Source organism: Polyodon spathula, chromosome 33 (genome assembly GCF_017654505.1).
Source record: "Polyodon spathula isolate WHYD16114869_AA chromosome 33, ASM1765450v1, whole genome shotgun sequence".
In the NCBI taxonomy this organism is placed as follows: Eukaryota; Metazoa; Chordata; class Actinopteri; order Acipenseriformes; family Polyodontidae; genus Polyodon; species Polyodon spathula.
In genome coordinates this window covers 2,735,903-2,759,151 of record NC_054566.1, presented here as the reverse complement: position 1 = coordinate 2,759,151, position 23,249 = coordinate 2,735,903, and the positions used below count along the sequence as shown (strand labels likewise).

Below are 23,249 nucleotides of genomic sequence, written 5' to 3'. Positions count from 1 at the left end.
GATAATAACCTAACATTCCCTTTCAAGTACGAAATGTAACCATTACCTAATGGGATAGAATACCCAAGCCACTGCAAGTGAAGGACTTGCAGCAATGCCAGATGTGCTATAAAGATAACTGCCTTTAGCATTCTGTCGAAGAGATGGTGTATGGCTAACTACCCCAGAACTTAAAGTTGAACATAATAAAACCCACAGTAAAACCCTTCTCTCTCGCTGAGACGGTGGGGGTGGAAACTTCTCTCACACACTGCACTTAGCAGGACCATTGCTTCTGAAAAGACTCATACAAGCTGAATTTCTGAAGTCAGGGGGTTTGAAGACGTAGATAGATTAAATGGTAGCTGGATTAGTCCAGAGATGATAGACAAAGAGAAGGAGAATTGATACCTTTTATTGGACTAACTAAATAATAATTATTCACAAGCTTTCAAGACCTCAAAGGTCTCTTCTTCAGGTGAAAGTAGGAAAGAGAGATTGATGACACAGAATAACAGAATATTAAACAAGCACGAGATTCCATTCTCAGGATTTCTGCTTCACTTACACTACCTGGCTCTTTTGACCACAGCAGTGTCTTCTAGGTTGAAGCATGTTACGGGTTATTAGAGGAAGTAGCTGGTTGGTAAGGACAGGAAAGAAGCAGTTGAAGGGGAGGGGTAACAAATTCTCCCTCCATGTTTCCTATAAAAAGTGATTCTTTCAGGGGCTCCCAAGTGGCGCATCCGGTAAAGACACTCTACGTTGATTGCAGGATGCACTCTATTCCACTGCCACCATGGATGGGAGTTCCCAGGGGGTGGCGCACAACTGGCCGAGTAACTCCCGTGTGAGGAGGGCTTAGGTCGGCCAGGGGGTCCTCGGCTCACCGTGCACCAACGACCCCTAAAGACCTGCCTGTAAGCTGTGCAGTCCTCCGACACTAGCTCTGAGGTGGCTGAACCAGCATGGGGGTGGCAGCGGTGAGTCGGGTTGAAATTTAAAAAAAAGAATTGGCCTTTCCAAACTGGGGAGAAAACAAGAAAAAATAATTGGCGATTCCAAAAAAAAAAAAAAAAAAAAAAAAAGTGTTACTTTCAAAACTGGATATTTGAGACTTATGTGTCTATAGAACTGCACAACATGTATGGTTTATGCAATTACATTGCTAGGTATAATCACTATGAGAGCATTTACATGGTCAAGTAACTGGATTCAGCTTCTTGCTGGTTAGATTACAGTAAAAGACTTCAGGGTCGGGGGTCCATGCGAACAGATTCACCAACCTGATAGCCAAACTTGACCTGCTGTGGGCCCTCCTCTTTGGGGGTCCTCAGGTCCTCCAGACTCTTGGCTTGGCTCAGGGGCTGCTTCTCCGAGTCCACGTCCAGACTGCTGAAGATATCGCCCAGCAGATTAATCTCTGTGATCCTCTGTGAGGCAACAGGGCTGGGAGGGGCTGTGTGGCCCATCCCCTTCTCGGCCTCTGCAATATCAGCCTCCTTCAGCGTCTTGTAGGGCTGAGGCCTGCGGAATAGAACAGAGGGAACATTCAGTATCCTCCTGGCACAACAGCTACAGAGTATAATATGGTACATAATATAGTTATCTTTTAAAATACCATTATTTTACATGTTCTAGTCTGCTATATTACATTATTTAGTTGGATTTTGCAAAGTTATACTCACACCATTGTTTTCAAAAAGGATGAAATAAAGACTAGGTTGATACGTGTTTTAAAACTTGATTTAGACTACAGGTGATGTGTGGTATTGAAGGGGGACTCAGTAAAACGTCATTAGTGACCAGCCACTTTGTGACCAAGATCAATTTTTCAAAACTATTTTGCAAACTAATTAAAAAGTATCATTGCATGTATTCTCCAAAAAAAATGTCTACTTCTGTAGGAACAGAAGAAATAAGTATGAATAAAACTCGTACCTTCTCCTGTATAAGCAATTGAATTTGGGGCGCCATCTTCCGGATATTTTAATTAGAAGCTTGGTAAACAAATACATGTATCTATTCATACAAGTGTTGAATAACTTTTTTGTATTCAGTGCTGCAGAGTGAAACACTTTTGTTACCTAACCTCATTTTGGAATCTACCTTGCTGTCTTGGCAAATAGCAGTGTTCCAAATTCCCAGCTTTGCTGAGCAGATACAGGGTATGATATTTGGAAAGTGATTCCCAAATTCAGCTGTTGAATTTCTGTTTAAAAATATGTTGCACTTCTTATATAAACAGAATACTCCACAAACATTCACCTGGTACTGTGGTTATTTCACTCATGAGACAACCCACTCAATGTATAAAAGAGCAATACAATTCAAATGACTTTTTCGTAGCTTTTAACCCCGTTCCTGTTTATGTGTGCAATTGTTCTGCATGCTTCTGATTGCAATCGTAGTGTTTTGAATCTGTGTTAAGGTGCTCTCGCTGTGAGTTCAGGAGCTGCTCTTCAGTTCTAGTTGCTTGGCACATACCAATGTAACTAGATCAGCCAAAATGTCTTTATATTAGTAAGCAACAGAGCCATCTAGTGCACAGCTGTGTATTTCTAGCAATACAAAAGGAAACTGGATCAGATGGTGATGGCTTTTACTTATATAAAAACACAGCTAATGTTATAAATGGCAAGCAACTAGGACTGACAAGTTTTAAATAATTACAAACACCACTAACATGTACAAGGATCAAAAAAACATAAATGCAATGAAGTATACATACTCTTTAACACAGCAGTGGGCATTATAAATACACCATAAATCATATTTATCTTAAAGCCTAGTTTTCAAATAAAGAAGCAGATCTATATTTCTTCTGATTCACTGTTTTAAAGTTGTGGATGAACTTGATTACCAGCCAGTACACTCAATAACAGTGATAGAGGTGACCAGTTAATTGAGGGTCCTTGTACGATCATGGAAACAGAAGAGGCAGTAAAGAGTAAAAGAAAGTATGAATGATGAAGAGGAGGAGACCATTCAAAGGGAGCGGAGAAGAGAAAGTTCTCAGAGAAGCCCGACACAGATTGGTGCTCAGGCTGGAGCTCGTCTCCAGAGTCGTCCTCAGACAGGAAGACAGTGTAGTGCCGGGTGGGCCTGGTCATGCTGGAGGGACAGGAAGAGAAGCAGAGAGGGAGCAGAAGAAATACAAACATACAGCAGCATTCAATCAGACTTTGCAAACAGGTTTCTTTATAGTAATGAAATACGATCAACTCCGAGAGAGATTCTCAAAGTTCCTACTCCAAATTGTCGTCAGGAAGACAACCTACCCAATACAGATACAAAACTGCAAATAAACATTTCACTTAGGGTCTTGGAAGTAGTCTATAATGAGTTTTAGAATCTGACTTGCATGGTGAAGTGAAATAAAGCACAGTGAAAGCATGTAAAAAGCATAGTGTAAAAAAAAAAAAAAGAAAAAAAAAGATGATTCAGTGTGCCCATTATCCGATCCCCGATTTTCTATCCAATGTTTAATGTTTTGACAGATAGTACACTGATTACAAGTGATTCACCTGCAGGGTCCTTCCGGAACTGGTTGTTCAACATCATAAATACTAACCTTTAACATTTTCTTTGTATTTTTAAGTAAAATAAAATTTAAAAAAAACGCGTCAGAAAAAAACAATAAAGGACCGTAGCTTTGGTCTGAATCAAAGTTTACAAGACGTGTAAGATGTAATGTCGAGCTCTCTGCTGTCAGGCGTACTGTCATTCCAAACAACAGAAACCCCAACGAGCAACAGAGCCCCCTGCTGCTTCATTAACTGCTACAATTCATTCCAAACTAACGACCTGGAAACAATGTTATTCAAACTTATTATTAGAAATCAAAAGAAACAGATACACCAAAATAATTTTTTTAATCAACAATTAATGAACTAATGAAAGGTGTCTGCTACAACGTGCACACCGTTATAACTAAGTGGCGTGGCACTGTGTGTGAAACCATGCCATCTTTTTAAGAGCTAAAGAAGAGTTAGTTTCCTCATGTTAGAGCTCTCTCTCCTTCAGAGTTATTCAGACTCATTGAATCCGCACACACGTCCATCTCTTGACAGTTCTCGCTCTCTCAGGCCCCTCATCTTGTTCTCTCCTGTTCATTCCTTATCCTGTCACTCTGTTAGACAGGGAACCCCTCTTTTTCTTTCTGTTTCTAATGAATCTCATTTGGAGTCAGTTCTGAAGCCTACCACCCGCTACCAGCCCACAGTGCACAGCGAGTCAGCTGCCTGAGTGAAAGCAGGTCACATGCAGGCCGCAGTCGTGCGGGAAGCGAGTTGAGCAGCAGGGAGAGGGAGAGAAAGAGTGTGTGAAAGACAAGAGGAAATGAAAAGTAGACAGAACTGCTAAAAAGGTTAAGAATATGTTTCCTTTGTTTCTTTCTTAAAAACAAGTGGTTTTGACACTAGGCCCTAACTTATTAGCACTTACTGTTCAGTATTTTCTTGTTTTTGTCTCTGAAAATTAGATTTTGCCTCTAAGTAGGACATACAGTCTTGGTACTCTTACCTATAGAGACTGGGTAGTGTCCTATAAACCTCAGAGAAGGACCATAGTATATGTACCCTTATCAAGGTTTCCCAATGTAAACGTACAATGTAATAAAGCATAGTGAAAGCACAGTAAAGCATAGGAAAGCATTGTAAAGCCCCGAGAGGTATGGCAAAGCATACTAAAAAACATGGCAAACCAGGGTATATGCAGTATAACTACTGGGAAAATGACTGCTGTCAATTTTTTTTTTTTAAGGATAGCTGCTAAAATACTGTGCTTGTTGTTTTGCTGTGTTAGTATACAGCAGATATAGGGTTAACCCCATAGAACGTGAACAATGCTGTGAGGGACGTAGGCATTGATTGGACAGGTTGGCACAGCTGGTAGTGAAAGGCACTTGATCACCAGTAAGCTCTGATAGTTTGAGAATTTCATCACAACTGCATAAGCAGCACGCTAGGTTTATGTAGAGACTAGGGATAGAGAAAGTTAGAAAACAAGAAAAACAGGAGAAGAAAAGGAAATGCAGATTGCTGATGTCCGTCTCGGCCCCATCATCTCCACATGACTGCACAGACTCCTACCTACATAATCCCCTGGCTAAGCTACAATGGTCGCTCTCTCTAATGTTTGGCTGAACATGCCCTTGGTTGGCGCTAACATGTGACAGCCCTGACAGCTGTGGCTGTTCCTTGTTAAGTATCATGTCAAAAACACAGCGCTGCAGAACCAGGACGCGCTTCCTGGCACGGTGCATGGTTATGATAGCGCAGGCTTGCGTTTTAATGAGGAAGATCTATGTCTTCAATGCTTTCTTAAGTGTCAGAAATCACGGACAAATCAGCAACACATCACAGTGGCCAGAAATGAAATGTTGACAAATGCAGATATTTCAAATTTAATTGACACTTAAATGTACTGGGGATGAAAATTACCCTGCAAAGCACTCTGGGATGACACAAACTGAAGATTCTTTGTGAGGCTGAAAAAACACCACCTGCAAATGAGCTAAATATGAAACCTTAATTTTGTGCAGATTTTTTACATTGTTGGTTGAGTATAATGGGATGTCATGAATGCAAAGACTGGACCAGGACTCCCAAAGCCCTCGTCTCTGATCTTACTAGACGGCAGTACCAAGCATCGGTGTAGTCTAGTAATAGTAGTATCAGAATTGCTATTTGGTTTTAACCAAACACTGTACATTCTCAAGTAAAAGTCAAACATACACAAGGTATCTTCATGAAATACATACCTGCTTCAAAGTGAAAGGGAATGTGGTATACTGTGCATACAGCAACCCAAACCACCAGTCAATGACTCCTTAAACCCTATAAGGTTGTATTCACAGTATTCACCCTAGGTAAGCTAGTCTAAGATTATTGCTAATCTGAACTTCTTTTTACATTTGAAAATTGGTTCGTCTTCTTTTCCATATTTGTGTCAATTGTAGCAGAATTTTATTTTTTTTTTACATTAGAGAGCATTGTCTTTTATTGTTATTGTCATTTTCTGAGTGCTAAAATTTAAAATGCAGAGTATTGGTAGCATTTTCAAAACAACAATCTCACAAAAAAAATAACATTTGAATTCACACCATTGATGTAACCTGCGTTAAAACTGCTCAGTTGACCTGCTGTGTCACACTTCTCCACAAGGTGTCAGTAAAGTTATTTTCCTGAGAAAATGAACGAATGCCCAGAGACTGTTAACATTGGCTTGGGTTCATAGATTCAGCTTTTTAATTTACCAAATAAACCAACAAATGAAACACTGTGAATATTTATTAACTTGCCCCCCCCCCCGAGTTCAATTCAGTTTTATTATTTCCCTCCCACCTCTATAAGCTCCAGGAAGGCAGTATCTAGTCCTTTCTTAACCATAATCCTACAGGGCTGCTTCAACCCCTTGCAGAACTGAAGCAAGAGTTAATGCATGAGTTAAGATTTCACTTCCAGACATCAACAAGCATTTTCAGCATTATCTGAAGCCTGCTTGAGTACGCTGTCAAAATACACATCTGTGTAACAATGCACTTAAGCCAAGGAATGCAGGCTTACTTCAAATACACATACCCTAAAGTATCACAATTTCAAATGCAATATTCCCTTTCAGAAACTTTATTGCTGAACTCGCTCCAATATGCAACATTATACAGCCGTTGAGAGGTTGAATAACAGCTTGTTTTAAAGAAGTTCTCTGCCTTGCATTCAGTGAAAGAATGCTGGTCGAACTGCACTGTTCAGTAATGACTCAACATTGCTAAATGGATGCGGAGCTTGCTCTAAGGAAAGTAGTTCTCTGAATTCAGCTCTTTAAATTTAGGGTTGAAATGTACTTTTCTCCATACATTGTATTTGCTGGAGTGCTGTGTTACTACACTCATGAGGCCCTGTGAAAATTGTAATTTCATACAAACAAAATCACATTTATGAAACTGTACAGCTCTGATATGTGCCTGCATGTAATATTCAACATACACACAGTGCTGTGCAGTGATTATGTCATGTCACTATATGCAATCTAAGTGGGAAATTAAAATACTACACACAATAAGCAAGCAAATGGATGGCTCTAAAGGCTAAACATGTATCTGCAGCAGATCACATAAAGCAGTATCCAGCAGTTTTACACAACGATGGAGGTAAGCTCTTCTGTACATCCTGCAACATTACTACAGATCACAACTGAAACTCGTCTGTTGACAGGCATTTAGATTCGCTGAAAAGAGAAAGCCGGAAATCCAGAGCAGCGCTACAATTGCTTTACTTGCAAAGAAACAAAAAAAGGTGACTTCCATATTCTAAAAGTCCATTCATTAAATTTTGACCTTCAGACAGAGTACAGCAAATGGTGGAGTGATTTCTTCACCAGCCCAGCTTAGATGTAAATACTTAGCTAAAGTTGCAGAGTATTATTAGAATTGGTAGAGTCTGGTTGCCTGCCGGTGGCTACACTGACGAGTCGACTGATGCACAAGATCAGTATGGGCTACACATTCTATTTGTTTTGCAAGACCTAAATGGTGAACATGCACCTGATGTACTAGAACTGAAAGCTGTCCTTGCAGATACACTTTATCTACAGGCTGTTAATTACAACACCGTTTCACAAGCTATTGTAAAGTGCTTAAGTAACTTTGATGTTAATTTTGATGTCGGTGCACTTATCTGTATATTTGCTGTTTAAAAAAAATATATATATATCACACTTAATTTATTTTATATTTCCGTGCACATTCCGTGAAATACAATACTTTACCTGTGACACTGCTGTGAATTTTAAAGGAACATATGCGCCATTTTTACAGGGCCTTACTCATGAGGATGACTGCAGTGCTCCATGAACAGACATGCTGTATCTCCTATGCATGCTAATATCATTAACAACGGGACACTTAAATGAACTCTGCTAATGGACTGACTAGAATAAATGGCTGCTTGTTAGCTCTGCTCTGGTCTTCTGCCATAGACAAGGGTTTTAATTTTTAACACACAAATGGAAACAATAACAGACCATTATAAACACTTCAGCCTCATGAAATACAGCCACTGACAGTTATGGGCTAAGGAATCTTGAATGCTTACTAACCTTTAATACTGCATGCTAAAGCTAGACATATCTTTTAGAAATCTGTTACACTTAAATCATCAACAGGGATGAGTTTACTAAGACACACCTGAGCTTGTTACCTGTACAATTATTCAAATGTGCCTCTGAGCTTATTCTCGGATTATTAGATATTATTCTTTTTATAGACATAAAGCACTCTGCATCCAAAATATCATTCAAATTTGTATTCACAATGAATGGAGGGTATTGTCAAGCCATTAACACCTGTTTTTTTTGTAGACACTTGCAAAGTGCTTGAGAAACCTTCAATTATATTGCTAAGTTGTTTTTCTCCTGACCAAAAAATTATAGACTAGTGTAAACGCTTTAAAAAATATGGTTCAGTGAGGCTATTTGAAAAGGCTGGCCTCTAATACTTGTTTTAAATAACACTATGTAACACATTTTTTGTTCCTGGGTAGTAAGTGTTATTTCCTAATTGCTTATGTCTCAAAAGTATAGAAAATGGCTATTATTCCCCACAAACTTTGCTTTTGTGACCAGGACACAAGTATAATTGTGTATATATAATTACAGTATAATCATAAATCTCGAAAAACTACTCACTTCCAAATCTTTTGTAGTCATTTTTGTATTACTTTAGTATAAATACATGTTAATTTGGATTCATATGTTGTTTTTTACTGGCTTTATGTGAACGAAAAGACACACATTTGCCCGTTTTCCCATTGGAAATAGTGATATTTTGAAATATCACTGTCCTGGTCACAAAAGCAAAGTTTGTGGTGAATAATAGCCATTTTCTATACTTTTGAGGCATAAGCAATTAGGAAATAACACTTACTACCCAGGAACAAAAAAAAAAAAGGTTACACGGTGTAATTAATACAATTTAAGCAGTTTTCAGAGTACATCTGAGCCAGTTTATTAAACAGATACTCCCAATTACATGCTGAAGATTGAACCAAATTCTGTCAGAAATGGCTAAGTGTTTATCTTGATACATGTAAAACAAAGCATGACATACATACTGTAAAGAAAAAAAAAAAATATCAACATGATTAGAATAAAACCCCTGATAAAAATACTGATACTGGAAATTTACTTCAATAAACATGGAAAAACTGAAGATATTGTATGCAACATGTGATGTGTATGTATGTGAACCAAGCCTCACCTCATAGCTGACTGTCTCCTTAAACAATGCCTTAAACAGCAGCCACATCCTCAAACAGTCTAATTAAAAAGCTTACTGTTCTGGGCTAGATACCAAGGTCCTTCCCCCTTCGTCCACCACATTGCTCCCTGGTCTCTTCACAAGTGGAGGCCTGGAGGGGCGGGCCTGCAGAGATCAGAGATCAGGGATCAGAGTTCACAGAGAGACACTGTAAAAACGCCATTCATTACATGGGGAAAAAACATGGGCAGCAATTGATCTAAGCTGAAAAACCACCCTGCAACAAACTCAGTTTTACACGGAAGAGGCCAGAGAATGTCCCGCCATTTTGTTTTGGAATATTTTAATGGAGTCAAATTAATCCCCCCCCCCCCCACTTTCACACCAACATGTAAGTAATATATATATTACTTGATTGGCCCAATTTCGAGTGTGGGTTTTGATCAGTCTCAAAGCGGAGAACGTTCATTCAACTGATGATATTGTGGCTGGTATGGTGAGGACCAGCTGCAATAGCTTTGTTGCCTAGGGGACCGTCTGTTCTGTTCAAATTGCTTGTATAAATGGTAAAAATCGCGTCTCTTGCGTTCCAATGCACGCATTGTGTCTCTGATCCGCTCACAGCAGAACCCAACATCCATTACTTTGTTCTGTAGAACACGAAAAAGTACACTGGTTTCACTGAAAATGCCCTCATAAACCATTAGGAGAAAGCAAGTGGATGCTTTGACAGCCAAGTGTCACACTCGTAGGCCATCACCAGGGTCTCGTTGTCTCACTCATCGAGGTTGTCTCTCATAATCCGAAAAACACTGCATGTAAATCAGCTTGGTAATGGTAAATAGTCCAGTTTGGTATTTCAGCTCCGTCTCGTTGATGCTACCCTTGGCTTGCGTCTCTTTACTACCTCATCAAGAAGTCTGGTGTGCTTGGTGGATTTGTTAAAAAATGAAGCAAGTCCATCTACTGTTTTGAAAAATATTTTGCACTCAGGAATAAATTTCCCTGGCTGAGAGAGCACTAGGTTCAACTTGTGGGCATAACAATGGGTAAATGTGGCTTCAGGGACTTATTCCTTAATTTTGGCCTGCACCCCATTTAGCTCTGATGCCATTATAGACGCCCCATTGTAAGTTTGAGCTACCAGCTTTTCAACACAGTTATATTTCCCCCAACACCCCCAAAACATACTCTGACAAAGCCGCTGCTCATCTGTCATTGCTCACATAATAAAATCCCAAAAAGGCCTCCTTCACTTCACTGTTCAACACGTATCGCAAAACCACAGATACCTGAACTTTGATGGTGACATCAGTCGACTCATCCTCTTCAACTGCAACAAATGGTGCCACACTAATCTCCTCTTTCATGTCTTTTCTGATTACCTCATTGACAGCTTCAACTAGATCGTTTTGAATTCTGTTGGACACCCGAAAACACTGTGGACTGCAAATGATCGGCTAACCTCTCATCTTTGTTAGCAAACGTATGTATTAGCTCCACATAGTTGCCATGATTAGAGGAGCTGCTATTCTCGTCATTGCCACGAAAGGCTAACTCCTGTTTCCCTAAGTAGCATGTTGCATCAATGGAATCTTTCAGAATTTCACGGTTTTGTTTTACCTTTGCATTGTGCATGCTGATGTTCATTCTTCACTGTTCATCCAGAGCTAGATTGATCCGTGTGTTACCGAAAGTTTTCAGCGCCATCTGGCTTTGGATGTGTGCAACAGATTTCTTGTGTTTAAAGAATGCAGCTGGCAGGTTGTTCAAGTTGCTGTAGCCTGCTCTTGTCCACACACTTTCGCTGGTGGAGAACAGCAAGGAGGGGAAGCAGTAGAGACGACTAGCTGATGCACAGCCACATAGCTTTCTGCTGATACCAGTCAGTCTGAAACAATCTTGTAATTTTTTGTCCCTTTCGCTGTTGTAGGTCCTTTAGCTCGGGCGTTGGCCTTCCAGTCGTTATCACCTGGTGCTTCACTTGGTAATCCAGTTTTGAAAACTCTAAGTTGACATATATCGTTTTTCATTTTCGGATTTCATTTTTTTTTTTTTTTTTTTTTTTTCTAGTTCTCACTAGGTTGCCTACCCTGACCACACGTCACTGACATATATATATATATATATATATATATATATATATATATATATATATATATATATATATATATATATATATATATATATAAACCTGCTGCACTGTGGAACCTTACGGTATAATTATATATATATACGTTATACATTTTTGTAAAAACAGCACAGTCACCGTCAGGGTTGTCCTAAACAGGATCTGACAGATTTTGAGAGGGTCATCCTAGGACAAACCGTTTGGCAGCTGTAGGTACATCCATGACAGTACAGGTTATAGCAATACATATTATCAGCTGTACCGTCACTTTATTTATTTTTATTTATTATATATATTATATATATATATATATAGTGCCAAAAGCATGGTGCACCCTCAGTGTGACACATCCAAAGCTGAACTGTCAATTAAACAAATAATATCACCTTGGTTATTAAGACACTGATATCTGATTTATCAGTCATACATCTGGCTTCCACACTTAGAATCACTTTGGGAAAGAAAAGCATACAATTAGTAGTTTTATCTGCAAGTTACTGACGAGTATTGAAATGTTCGGATATCTGCAGCACAATATAGCGTACTGAACACTGTACATGTGTACTGCAGCTTTGTTGTTTTAATATTACAACATGATGTACATGTTCTGATTGAAAAAAAAACATTTGATTTATGAGCAGTAATAGCACTATAGTCCAAATTCTGCAGAAAAACAGGAATATTTGTTGCATCAACAAAATCTGTCCCTTTTGAAGTAATATTAAACATGATGAGAAGTATTGATCATCTTATTAACATCACAAATACAAGAACAAAAAGGTCTCAGCTTAAAGGTAATATGTTGCTTCCATTAAACTATGTTGAAGCCAGGTTGCCAAGGCTAGTTTCAAGTACAATGACACAGAAAAGATCTAGAAGCAGGGTAGGATTTTACTATGAATATGAAGAGAGAGAGAGAGAGAGAGAGAGCGAGAGAGAGAGATGTGTACAAAAGGAGTGTTCAACATAGTATTTGAACACATGGAAATATGTACCATATATATACAGAAAATTCATTTCTGCAAATATACCCAATGTGGTAGGTCCATTAAATGTGACTTTCATAGAAAATATTTTTGTTGTAGTCAAAATTTACTAGACCTTGTCTTAATTTTTCACGGTCCATTCAATAATAAAATGTCTGCAAATCTCTGGGTCTCTGGTTGACCGTTTGTTTGAGTGGAGCGCTAATCCCCCCACCCCTTAAAGCCTATTTTGAATGAGTGTAATGAATTCCAGTTACACTGTTGTTGGCAGGGATATCACTAACGATTATTAAAGGCATGTTGGCTTTTTAGCTATGCATGACCAGCTTTGACATGGCCGTGCTTTAATTCTTTAAACAATCCCCACAAAGCCAGGCAGACTGACCAGTGTGAACGAAGCTGGAGAGCTTTCTAAATGACTGCTTCTAATGAGCAAGAAACAATGTGATTCATTGTGATTTCTTCATGCTTCGACCTCGTCTACCCAGCGCTGTTTAGTTACTGCTGCACTTTATTCTGGATATAGCCACAGCCACGTATGAACTCTGGCCTTAGTCTATGACATTCATATATGTTCTTAATCCTAAAATAGCAATACACTTTAAAATAATTTGGACTATATATAAACATCACAGGACTGTATACAGGTTTAAGCTATCTCAGGTACAGCCTGCACTACTAGTACAGGAAAGATAACTGCAGACCCGATGTATAATTATATGCCCAGTTTTATTTATTTTTCAGTAAAAGACACTGAACAGTTATCCCGAGTTTGACTTGGGGGTTGATTTGATTAACCTATACCCCACTGGGATAAGACAACTGGCTTTTATTAGAGCATTTGACAGTAGTGTGGAAGCCTTCTAGAATCCATGCAGTAACCTGGCCTGTGGGGTAAGCCCAGGATAAGCACGTCTGGGTGGTCCATGCAAACCAGACAGATTCCCCATTCCTACAACATTCTGCCTTGACCAAATCAACTCCTGATCTGCTAAAAGGGCTCAAAGCTTAAACTTTAAAAAACAGAAATATTTAGGTGAATATTCATACTCAAGCAACTGATTTACTCTGTTATTGGTTTTTGAAAACAGCCAAATATCAAATATCCCATTTAATTCATAAAACACTATTTTAAAAAGAATCCTTCTTCAAATAACGTGCATATTATAATGTATGAACAGATGCGTTCACAATGAAAATACAGACTGAATGGCAGGGGGTGTTCAGGATTGGGGTGCTTTGTGATAACAGGACAACAATGAGCAAATGCCAGAGGCTCCCATTCACAGCACAGCCTGCTGCTGAATTACTGATTCCATTGAAGTGCAAGCAGCAGCGACTTCAGCAGCACTGAAGAACAGCTCAGAGTACATGTCACATTATAGGTGTAACTGGGGGATACATAACTACATGGAGAGAAGTGTCTGCCTCTTGTATGAAAACCTCCACTGTGTCTCAGACTGTACCATGTGATACATCCCAAGCCATCTATTATTATTATTATTACTACTGTATTACCATCATTACCATTACCAGCAGGGATGCTATTAAAAATTAGAGTTCACTTGACATGTTTTAACAGTGCCTGGTAGTGACATTTCTATTAAAACCATAATTTCCTTTTAAAAACAAGCCATGACAATTAGCTGAATATCAAAAACACTTTCTTAGCCTAAAAAAAAAAAAAAAAAAAAAAAGTTTCTTCAAACCCTAGGTAGTTTTATTTGTTTAATTGTTGTTGTATTATACAGCGAGCTTCAAAAGGAACTGCAGCTGAACCAGGCCCCTGTGGATAGAGGTGTACCCTTCCATTGGGTACTGGATGCACAGGGAAAGGGTTCTCTTGCTGGAGGGGACACACTGTTCGCAGGGTTTGAGGAGCAGTTGTTAAAACTCAGTTGAGATTGCGAAATTCAGATTTGTAAAGTGCCTGTAGCTCATCTTACGGGACTGGTGTGTGACACAGAATGAGATGTATTCAAATGCACAGCTACAATACTCTTACGTACGGACATCGAGGAGTTATCTATTGCCTATTCTTCAACAAAACCTGCATGAAATCTATTTCCTGCAAATGACTTGCACAATGATGCACAGTGATGACTTGGGAGAGGCGAAGACGAACACATGCTGTCCTCCAAAGTGTGTGTTGTCAGTCGACCGCTTCTTTTCACACTGCAAACTCCCCAAGCAGCCACCTCAGTGCTACAAGGTCGGACCACCCCACCGCTGCTCAGCCAATTGTAATTCCAATGGAATAGCCTGGACTTGAACCGCCAACGTCCAAGCTATAGGACGCATCCTGCACTGCACGCGGAGTGCCTTTACCGGATGTGCCACTCGGGAGCCCTACAAATGTAATTTTAATTGTTTTACTACACTTATATGGCACCAAAACTTGGACAGCCTCAATTCATTCACCACCACATTTTTGTGTTACTAGTTTTTAAGGTAAATACACATATAGTGAGGTGCCTCAAATACCAGAGTGATTCAAGCACTTGATGAAGGTCAAGAATCTAAATACCTAATAACTTCTAAATTTCTTTCACACACGTGGTCAGATCTGTAACATGCATTATTACATGTGAAATGAAATGAAAAACTGTTCATATTGTAGGTTAGATTTAAAATGATGTGACTAAAACCATGTATACAAACCAACATTCAATTTTCAAGCTTGTATTTATAGCTGGGTGCAGAAAATGATATGTACATCAGGACCACTTAAACTGCAAACAAGTTTTTACGTGTGTGTGTGTGGGGGGTGCACACATAAATAAATAAAAAGAGAAAGTCATGGAACCAAGGGACGTCAGTCACTTGACAACTGAGGCTTTAGGAGGCTGCCAGATCCAGTAGAGGTCAGATTTGGAGCAAATCCGCCTCCCCTACCTTCAAGGCTGGGTATTGTGTACCCAGGCCCGGGGGTGGAGTGGGATTAAGTTTTGTGGCAAGTTTGTCTGAACTCACAACAGAGTGAAACATGGAAGGAAAAGAACAACAGAGCTAATTGGAGGAGCTGAGCTGTCAGACCTCGCTGCCAACAAACACAAGAGGAGGACTGGCAATCAGCAGGAGCGATGGAGAAGACCGCTTCATTAAGGGTGATAGGACAAAAAGAAGGGAGGGGGAGGAAAAAAAAAGAAGAAAAGAAAGGCTGTTTAATTAAGCCTGAGCTGGAAGGTGATGCGTGAAGCCGGGCTGTCATCGTGCTGCGAATACTTTCACCTTTCTGTGCAGCTTTAGAAAAAGCCAGGCTCTGCCCCTCCAGTGTCAGCGGCACAGGGCTTAGTCTGCACAGAAATGCGATGAAGGATTTGGAGCCCCGGCCTATCAGCACATGAGGAAGAAAGGAAAAATTCCCACTGGGTTTTCAACCTGACGAATTCGACCAGGCATATATGAATGTGTTTTGAATACAAGGGCAGTGACCACATCTAATCTCTGCAAATAGAGAATCTCCACTCTTATGTACAGTTCCTTTTCACTGTAATTAGTAGAGTGCCTTTCTTCTTCTCCCTATAGAAGTGGAGGGTAATCCTTAACGAGTTCAAAACTCCAGGTCAGGGATAAGGTCCTGAACTAGAGGATTCCATTCCTGTAACTTTGCTGCACAGGGATACATGTGTAGGTACCTCACAATTTTAAACAGTAAAAACACCTTCATCACAAACCAACAAAGACCACAGACATAATGCTTATTGTTAATCAGTGGCACAACAGTTTGTTTACTTGACTTTGTTTCTTACAGTTATAATAGATACAAGGTTGGTTCCTTTCAGTCTTTCTCAAAACAGTCATTTAATAAACAGAGAGGCTGTTTACCGAATAATACTTTCATTACATTATTTTTTTTTTTAACTTATGAATAAAAGGCATGTATTGCTTACAAACCTCTTGCGTGACAATAACGCATGACTCCGGTTAGCTATGAGATAGCAAATATGTCAGTGAAATGCTAAACAGAAACCAGGAACCACCTGACTATTTTAGAACACTTCAAAACGTTGGCTTGTAGTCAAATTACAATACAATATAAAGTAAAAACGCAAGAAACAAATGTAGAGGAAGAAACATTACAAAGTTTCATCAAAGTTACTCCTAATCAATTATTCCATATTACCCAGGCTTCACAAATCTCTTATGGGCTACTTATTTGCTCCCTATGGTTGCATTAGCAGCTTTGTCTCACATTCAATTAGAACTGAAGAAGTCAGATAACTGTGCTGATTGAGTTCGGCCAAACAGGACATTCACTCCAGTATTGTTGCCTAATTAGGTTCAGTTGTGATCAGAATGACATTTTAAGATAGCCCATCCTTGAAATACTAAACTCAAATGCTCTTCAGTTTGGAGCCGATATATAAAAACCTCCTGCATTCCCTTAATAAAACAAGGATCGGAAGATACTGCTTAGATTCAGAATCTTCTCTTTGTTCATTCTACAAAAAACATCTTTACTGTGTTTTCTTGTAATATTGGGTTTTCAGGGACAAATATGAAAAAGGTAAAGGGCCTCATGCACTAAACAGTGGTAACGTGTTTTGCAAGCAGTAAGCCCCTTTACTGTGTGCTTTGTGCTTTACTGTGTTCACTAATCAGTGGCAGGCAACCTAGCACATGGAAGAAGTACCGTGTAAGAGTTGTTTAAATATAATGAATAATGTTAATGTGTGGAAATCTATACAAATTACCTCACAAAATATTTGACATGCAAACCTATTCATTTAAGGGCGCTAACTTTACTAGGTGCCTCAGCGTGTGTTAAAAGTACCGCTTATTGAAACCAGGTGGTGTCACAGAACCAGCAGAAGGGATGCACAGAAGAGCAAGAAGAAGAGTCAGGGAGAGAGTATTTCAGACCAGGCAGATGTTACAAGGGCTGTGTGATGAGGAGCAACTGTACACGGTCCGGCGTCAATACCATGCATTTGGTTACTACAGCAATGGGGTCAAACAAATACTGGCTTCACGATTGGTGAATTCCTCATACTGTACAATGACATAACATGCGAGTCAGAGGAGGGAAGTTTAAAATGGTTATTTAGACAGTGTTGATTTATTAGCTTGCAGTGGACGATTAACATTAAAAATGCAGACAGCTGACACATCAAAAAAAGCTAAATTCATTTCAACAGAAGCTCGCATTCAGAGCTACAAAAGGGGACGTTGCACGCAGATGGTGGGTTTCTGTTTTGCTCAACTTGTAACGTGTCTTTGGATTATCTAAGAAAAGGTACTATTGACAAACATCTTGACAGCGCAGTACATAAAAACATGAACACCAAACTTGAAGTTCAGGCTAAACAAGCAGGTCACAATCACAGGATTCTTTTAAAAAATCACAGCACGTGTAGAAACATGTAATGTCAGCACGTTTGAATTAGTGGAAGCCTTTGTGCAACAAACACACCGATACAACGGATGGTCAGAAATATTACAAAGTTTTTTTGCCTAACAGTGACACACTCTGAAGAAAGCATCGCCTTAAAGTGTACGCAGCACACATAGAATATTTAAATGGAAAAAATGAACAATTCAAGTCTGTTTGCGTTGTGTGCGACGAGAACACTAATGATAAAGGCAGCTGTGTTTTGTACATTTATTTACGTCCCAAAGAGCTTTCCAACTCCTAATTCTGAGGAGATTATTGCTTATTTAGTAGATACACTGGATCTTGACTTTGATTTCAATTGTATGTCTGCCTTTGTGACAATAGACAATGTAACAGAGGGGGAAACACTAGCTGTTTACGTCTGCTTAGTCATATACAATGTTCTTTTTTATTATTATTATTTTGTTAGGTTGATAGACTCCAGTGGCATATATATGTCATATCATTTACTAATAATTTGACAGTATCTGTGGTTTTAAAACATCATACAAAATAATTTCTGTTTATAAAGTAAAGCTTCATTTTTGTCATTGTAATTAACATACGTTATAATAGTTTACAAAACTCGAAAATGTTGGTGAATATGTCATTCAAGGCTGTTTTTAAAAAAATCTATTTTGTCTGCTTGTTCCTTTTTTTTTTTGCTGCCAACACAGACCATTTTAAACGACTCCTGTTTTCAGCAAAAGTTTGCTTAATTTTTAAAGATTGTTTCAATAGCGACTCGAGTTCCAATGTTACAATGTACTCGTACATCCTGGGATATATGAAAATTATGAGGCAGGTGTATATGTAACACTTTCGGCTATGTTAATATATTTATATAGTCACCATGTACTTGTGAAACAAATAGCTTTTAAATATACAAAAGCTTAAAATAGCTTTTAAATATACAAAAGAAACTATACATGTTCAATAAATGAACGTACACACAGCGGGACGCTGTGATTTGGGACAAGACCCCCGCCCTCCTCCTACAGGGGGCATTTATTTTGTCCTTAACGTTTCATTGAAGTTAATGTTCTCGCTGACTGAGCACCAAAAAGCCTTTCCATGCCACTTCTTCTGCCAATACATTTAGTTCCTAGTCTGTAAAGTTTAGATTCTTCACTCTGTCCTCCTTGGTCCCTGTCATTATGACAGAACCATACTTACCTTTTCTTTTGAGCACCCTTATATATAAATACACAGTGGCTTGCAAAAGTATTCAGACCCTTCCTATGGTGTTCCATTTTGTGAAATTACAAAATGACGCATACACATTTTTTTAAACTTAATATTATATTCAAAACTTGAATGCTTTGGTAAGTTGGGACTGCAGATAATAGAATAAAAGGGGTGTCCTTCACATTGAAGCTGGCCAGGGAGGTTGTACTGTAAGTGTATTTGACTGTCATAGTTCTTCTGGAATTTGTATACAATGAAGAATTTGCTTGAAAGGAACCCAGTCTGTTTCTCTCCTCCTTTCACTTAAGACTTTTTCATACCCCCCCAAACAAATTAGCACGGTCACAAATCTGTAACAAGAAACTCATCATTAAAGAAAAACTTTAAAATGACATCATAAACATCCTGTGTTAATGGATGTCTGCAAAACAATTAGTAGCTTTGAAAAAGAGAAAAACAGCAAGGAAGAGGTGTCACCACACCTCCTGCAAACAGCGTGCTACCTTTGTGAATGTGTGCCTGTGCCTCTGAAAGAAATCCACATGCTTACAGTAAGCGAGAAGCCAAGGTGTGTGAAGGAGCTTTCAAAACAAAACAAAGTACATTTAAAATAATGCTAGAAGAATATTTAATTAGGACATTCTTACAATATACAGTCAAACCAGCTCATGTGACCACCTTTATATAGCGACCACCTGGTCTAAGTGGCCAGTTTAAATTCCTCCCTATGATATGCTTTTATTTAACTGTACTATGCGATGTACTACTTTCACAAAATAAATAGTTTTGTAAATGCATTATCTAAATGAATGTTGTTAAATTACATAAATCTTTTGGCTTGTACAGTGTATGTAAGACATACATAATTACAGGAAAGCATGTCAGAGACAAATAGAAAATTCATAAGTTATGGGCCCTCTTTTAAGAGACCACCTGTCCCTTGAGTGGTCTCTTAATACAAGTTTGACTGTAAGCTAAAATACAGTAATGATAAAAAAAGTTACTTTAACCTGGTACTCATAATAACATGCTTGTTCCATATAGAGTAGAATGTAGACAAACCAATTGGGGCTGTGCAGAGAAGGTTTTAGTTATGGTAGTCTGTACCAAACTAAGGGGTAGATGTACTAAAGTGTTGCACCTGTAGCAATATTTGCAAACCAGTTGCAAACAAGTCACAAGTCTTGGGTGAAATATAGTAAACAAGCGCAATGCTATTTGCGACTTTTTAGGGAATGCTTGGGAATCACTGAAGTAATGTGTATGTTTGAAGTCATGGACCTCCCTCTTGATCAAAGGAATGACCTCCTTCTGAAATGCACACACGGTCGACTTGGAGTGTTGCATTCCATTGCTCATGTGCTCAAGTTCACCGTCCCGACAGAAGTAGAACACAAATGGGTGGAGTGTTGCCTGAGAATTGTCCCAATGAAATCCTTGGGCAACGTCTTGGATCACAAAACTAGAATTTTCTGAAAAATCGAGCAGACAGGTGGCTGATTATCTATCAATGTGTTTGTTTATAAAACACAACTAATTCAGGTTTTGGTAGTTTCAAATGTGTCACTGTAACAAAGAAATCAAAGTTCCACATACAAGTTCATAACCCCTCAGCTCCAAGCTAGTGCCACTGGAAGCACACCCTGTCAATTTTTACCCCTAGATCTAACCCCAGACAATGCAAAATTGAAGAATAACGCTAGTTCGGATAGGACTATGTGGTACTTTAGCCTCAAAGTGGCTACAAGCAATGTTCGAATGCATGACAAATGCAACTGCAAAAATCTGCAAAACATCCAAAATCCACGGATACCAAAATGTTTTGTTTGATTCTTGTATATCTCATGAGCATCTATCCAAAAATATCTTGATGTTGATGGTGATTTTTTTGGAGCCCCTCCACGTGAGTTATTTCGGCCTAAACTTGGTAGAAATACCAAAAATTCAAATTTCAGAGGGGGTTAATCCCAGTTGGGGACCAAAAGTGTTTCTAATTTGTAAGAGTAGTCCCTAAGGTTCTTACAGCAATACTAACATTTTTAATCACTTATCCCTCGTCTGGCAAATTGTCAAAACTGAGTTAGGCGCTCTTGGTATTTTTTTTCTCGAAAGCCATATTCATTACTAGTCGAACGAGGTGCTATACATGATGGAAATAAAAAAAGATTATCATTTCTGAACTCAGCGGGCCCCAAAACCCCAAGGTGAATTTTTCTAGCAAAATCTGTAACGGCTCTGGTTGAGTTAGTGTGGAATGACTCTATATCTCAAGCACACTATTGTACAATACAGACAACCAAGTATTGCGTTGAAAATAATGACCAGGCTTACAAAGATGTGTTTTCCTGTATGTCACAGCCATGCAAGTATAAACACAATTGTGAGCACCCCAGAGCAGAGCAGAGCACGCTGCCAGGAAGGCAGCTGTCCAGGGCATGAGTGCGGACAGCTAAGTAGTCACTCAAGATGCAGCAGAGACAGCAGAGCGGAAAAATACATCCTCACTGTCGCAAACGAGGCAAATGCTGAAGAAGAAACTGTTTCAACACCACATAGTTTAAACCACACCATACAACTCCCACAAGTATTGGCAGGCAACATCAAAACAAAAACATTTCTGCTGATGCCTAAATGAACACGTAAATAACCCAGACTGGTTATCTGCTTGTGTAGATTTCCCATTGTGTCATGGTGCTGAAATTTGTTTGTGATATTTACAAGGATTTTTTAAACTGGGATAAATGTGTTAGTTTGCAATTTTACCAGGATATTCTACGCACTTAACACATTTTTACATATAGGGCATACTTGTATTATGCTTTACCATGGTTACCTATGCTTTCATACACTTTGATTTGGTAACCCTTATTTTTATAAAAGGGGCTCTGAGGAAAATCAATAAAATATCCTGTGAAAATGAACATAATATATAAGTTTTCCAGTGGGTATATCATTATTCACAGATGTACGATGATAAACCTGTTCAGCACAAGCCTGACAAAAAGTGTTAGCAAATTCCAAGGGAAATATACACTTACAGTTTAAACAATAATTTATTCACACGCTTCTTTCATCTATCAGCATAAACGTTTAGTTTTGTTATCAGAAATGTAGCTAAATACTTAGGGACACAGCTGTAAAAAAGCTTTTAGTATGTAGACAGTACAGAGTGGCAGGGCCGTGCAGACCAGGGTTTTACTGTTAGTGGAGAGAGCAGGAAGGGAAGTCTTCGGTACTCACGGGCCGAGTGGAACGCTGGAGCTTTGGAGGGGGAGGCCGGGGGGGCCGCTGTTGCTCAGGCTGTATGAAAGGGTCACAGCAAAAACTCGGTCACAGTGAAAACTCAAAACATGAAAACATAAACAAAAGGGTGAAGACATGACATTTGTTTCTAATGACCAGAACAATAAAGAAAAAGAACAGGAGTATGTATGATGGATATAGAATGGATGAAGGGTAACTCACAAACCAGGACCAAAGGAAACAAAATGGCGGAAACACTGGTGGTGAACACACAAATGATAATAACAAAATATATTGGATTTTATGCAGCATATAGAAGAAACAAAAACAGTGTTGAGAAGACATGTTTTACAGAACAGATCTAATAATGGAACACAAACAGAACAGACAGAGGATGAGGAGCATGGGTTGAGGTGATTTTATTGTTGTACTTGGGCACAGAAACATTCAAACAGTAGAAATCATCTTGTGTTCTGTCTGCTTAATCTTAAAGCACTTGTGATCCATGTTTGTGATTTATAAAGTCACCAATTCTAACTTTATAGTTAATAGTAATCAAGTTTACGTTATTATTTACAGTTGTTGTACATCAACTGTAAGATTATAAGGCAGCTCCTGTAGGTGATGCACACAAAGGTCTTTATCGGTACCTACTATAGCTGTACAAATCAACCAGAAAGTCAGCACATGCAAATGACATCTAGATTGCAAGGTTGGATTTATATAAAAAGTAAAATGTATTTCAAGACCAAGAGAGTGATGTAACTGAGCTCATGTATGAGATGACCATGCAGCTTCAACAGGGAGCCCAGGGACAGGATCAATACATTGATCATATACTGACTGTACAGCTACATTATCTTGTAGTAGTGCCTCACAAACACTGAAGGCTCTACACTATCATGTTAAATGAATAAACCATGATTCCAAATTAGAGTTCAACTTCTGGCATTAAATATGAAATCTATTGTTTATAAATGTTTTATTTTGTATTATTTTAAACATGCAGAGGTCAGTTTTCAAAGGCGACTAAGGTGTTTAGATAGGTGTAACTGAGGGTTCTAGTGTCAAATTTCACAGGCATCA

The 23,249-nt window shown here is 38.8% G+C and overlaps 1 protein-coding gene across 7 annotated transcripts in view; it reads right to left on the bottom strand.

The window, feature by feature from the left end:
• The window catches only part of LOC121303562 (DENN domain-containing protein 1A-like), a 293,214-nt gene that overhangs the window by 6,047 nt on the left and 263,918 nt on the right, over window positions 1-23,249 (bottom strand). For 3 of the 7 annotated variants that reach the window (XM_041234341.1, XM_041234345.1, XM_041234342.1), the window contains 4 exons: window positions 22,161-22,220; window positions 9,315-9,403; window positions 2,965-3,093; window positions 1,266-1,506 (listed from right to left, as the gene is read on the bottom strand). In XM_041234341.1, coding sequence (XP_041090275.1) covers window positions 1,266-1,506; window positions 2,965-3,093; window positions 9,315-9,403; window positions 22,161-22,220 — 519 coding nt within the window. Of the gene's footprint in view, window positions 1-1,265; window positions 1,507-2,964; window positions 3,094-9,314; window positions 9,404-20,310; window positions 20,393-22,160; window positions 22,221-23,249 lie in introns of those variants that run through there. The other 4 variants (XM_041234346.1, XM_041234344.1, XM_041234347.1 and 1 more) reach the window with 4 other exon arrangements.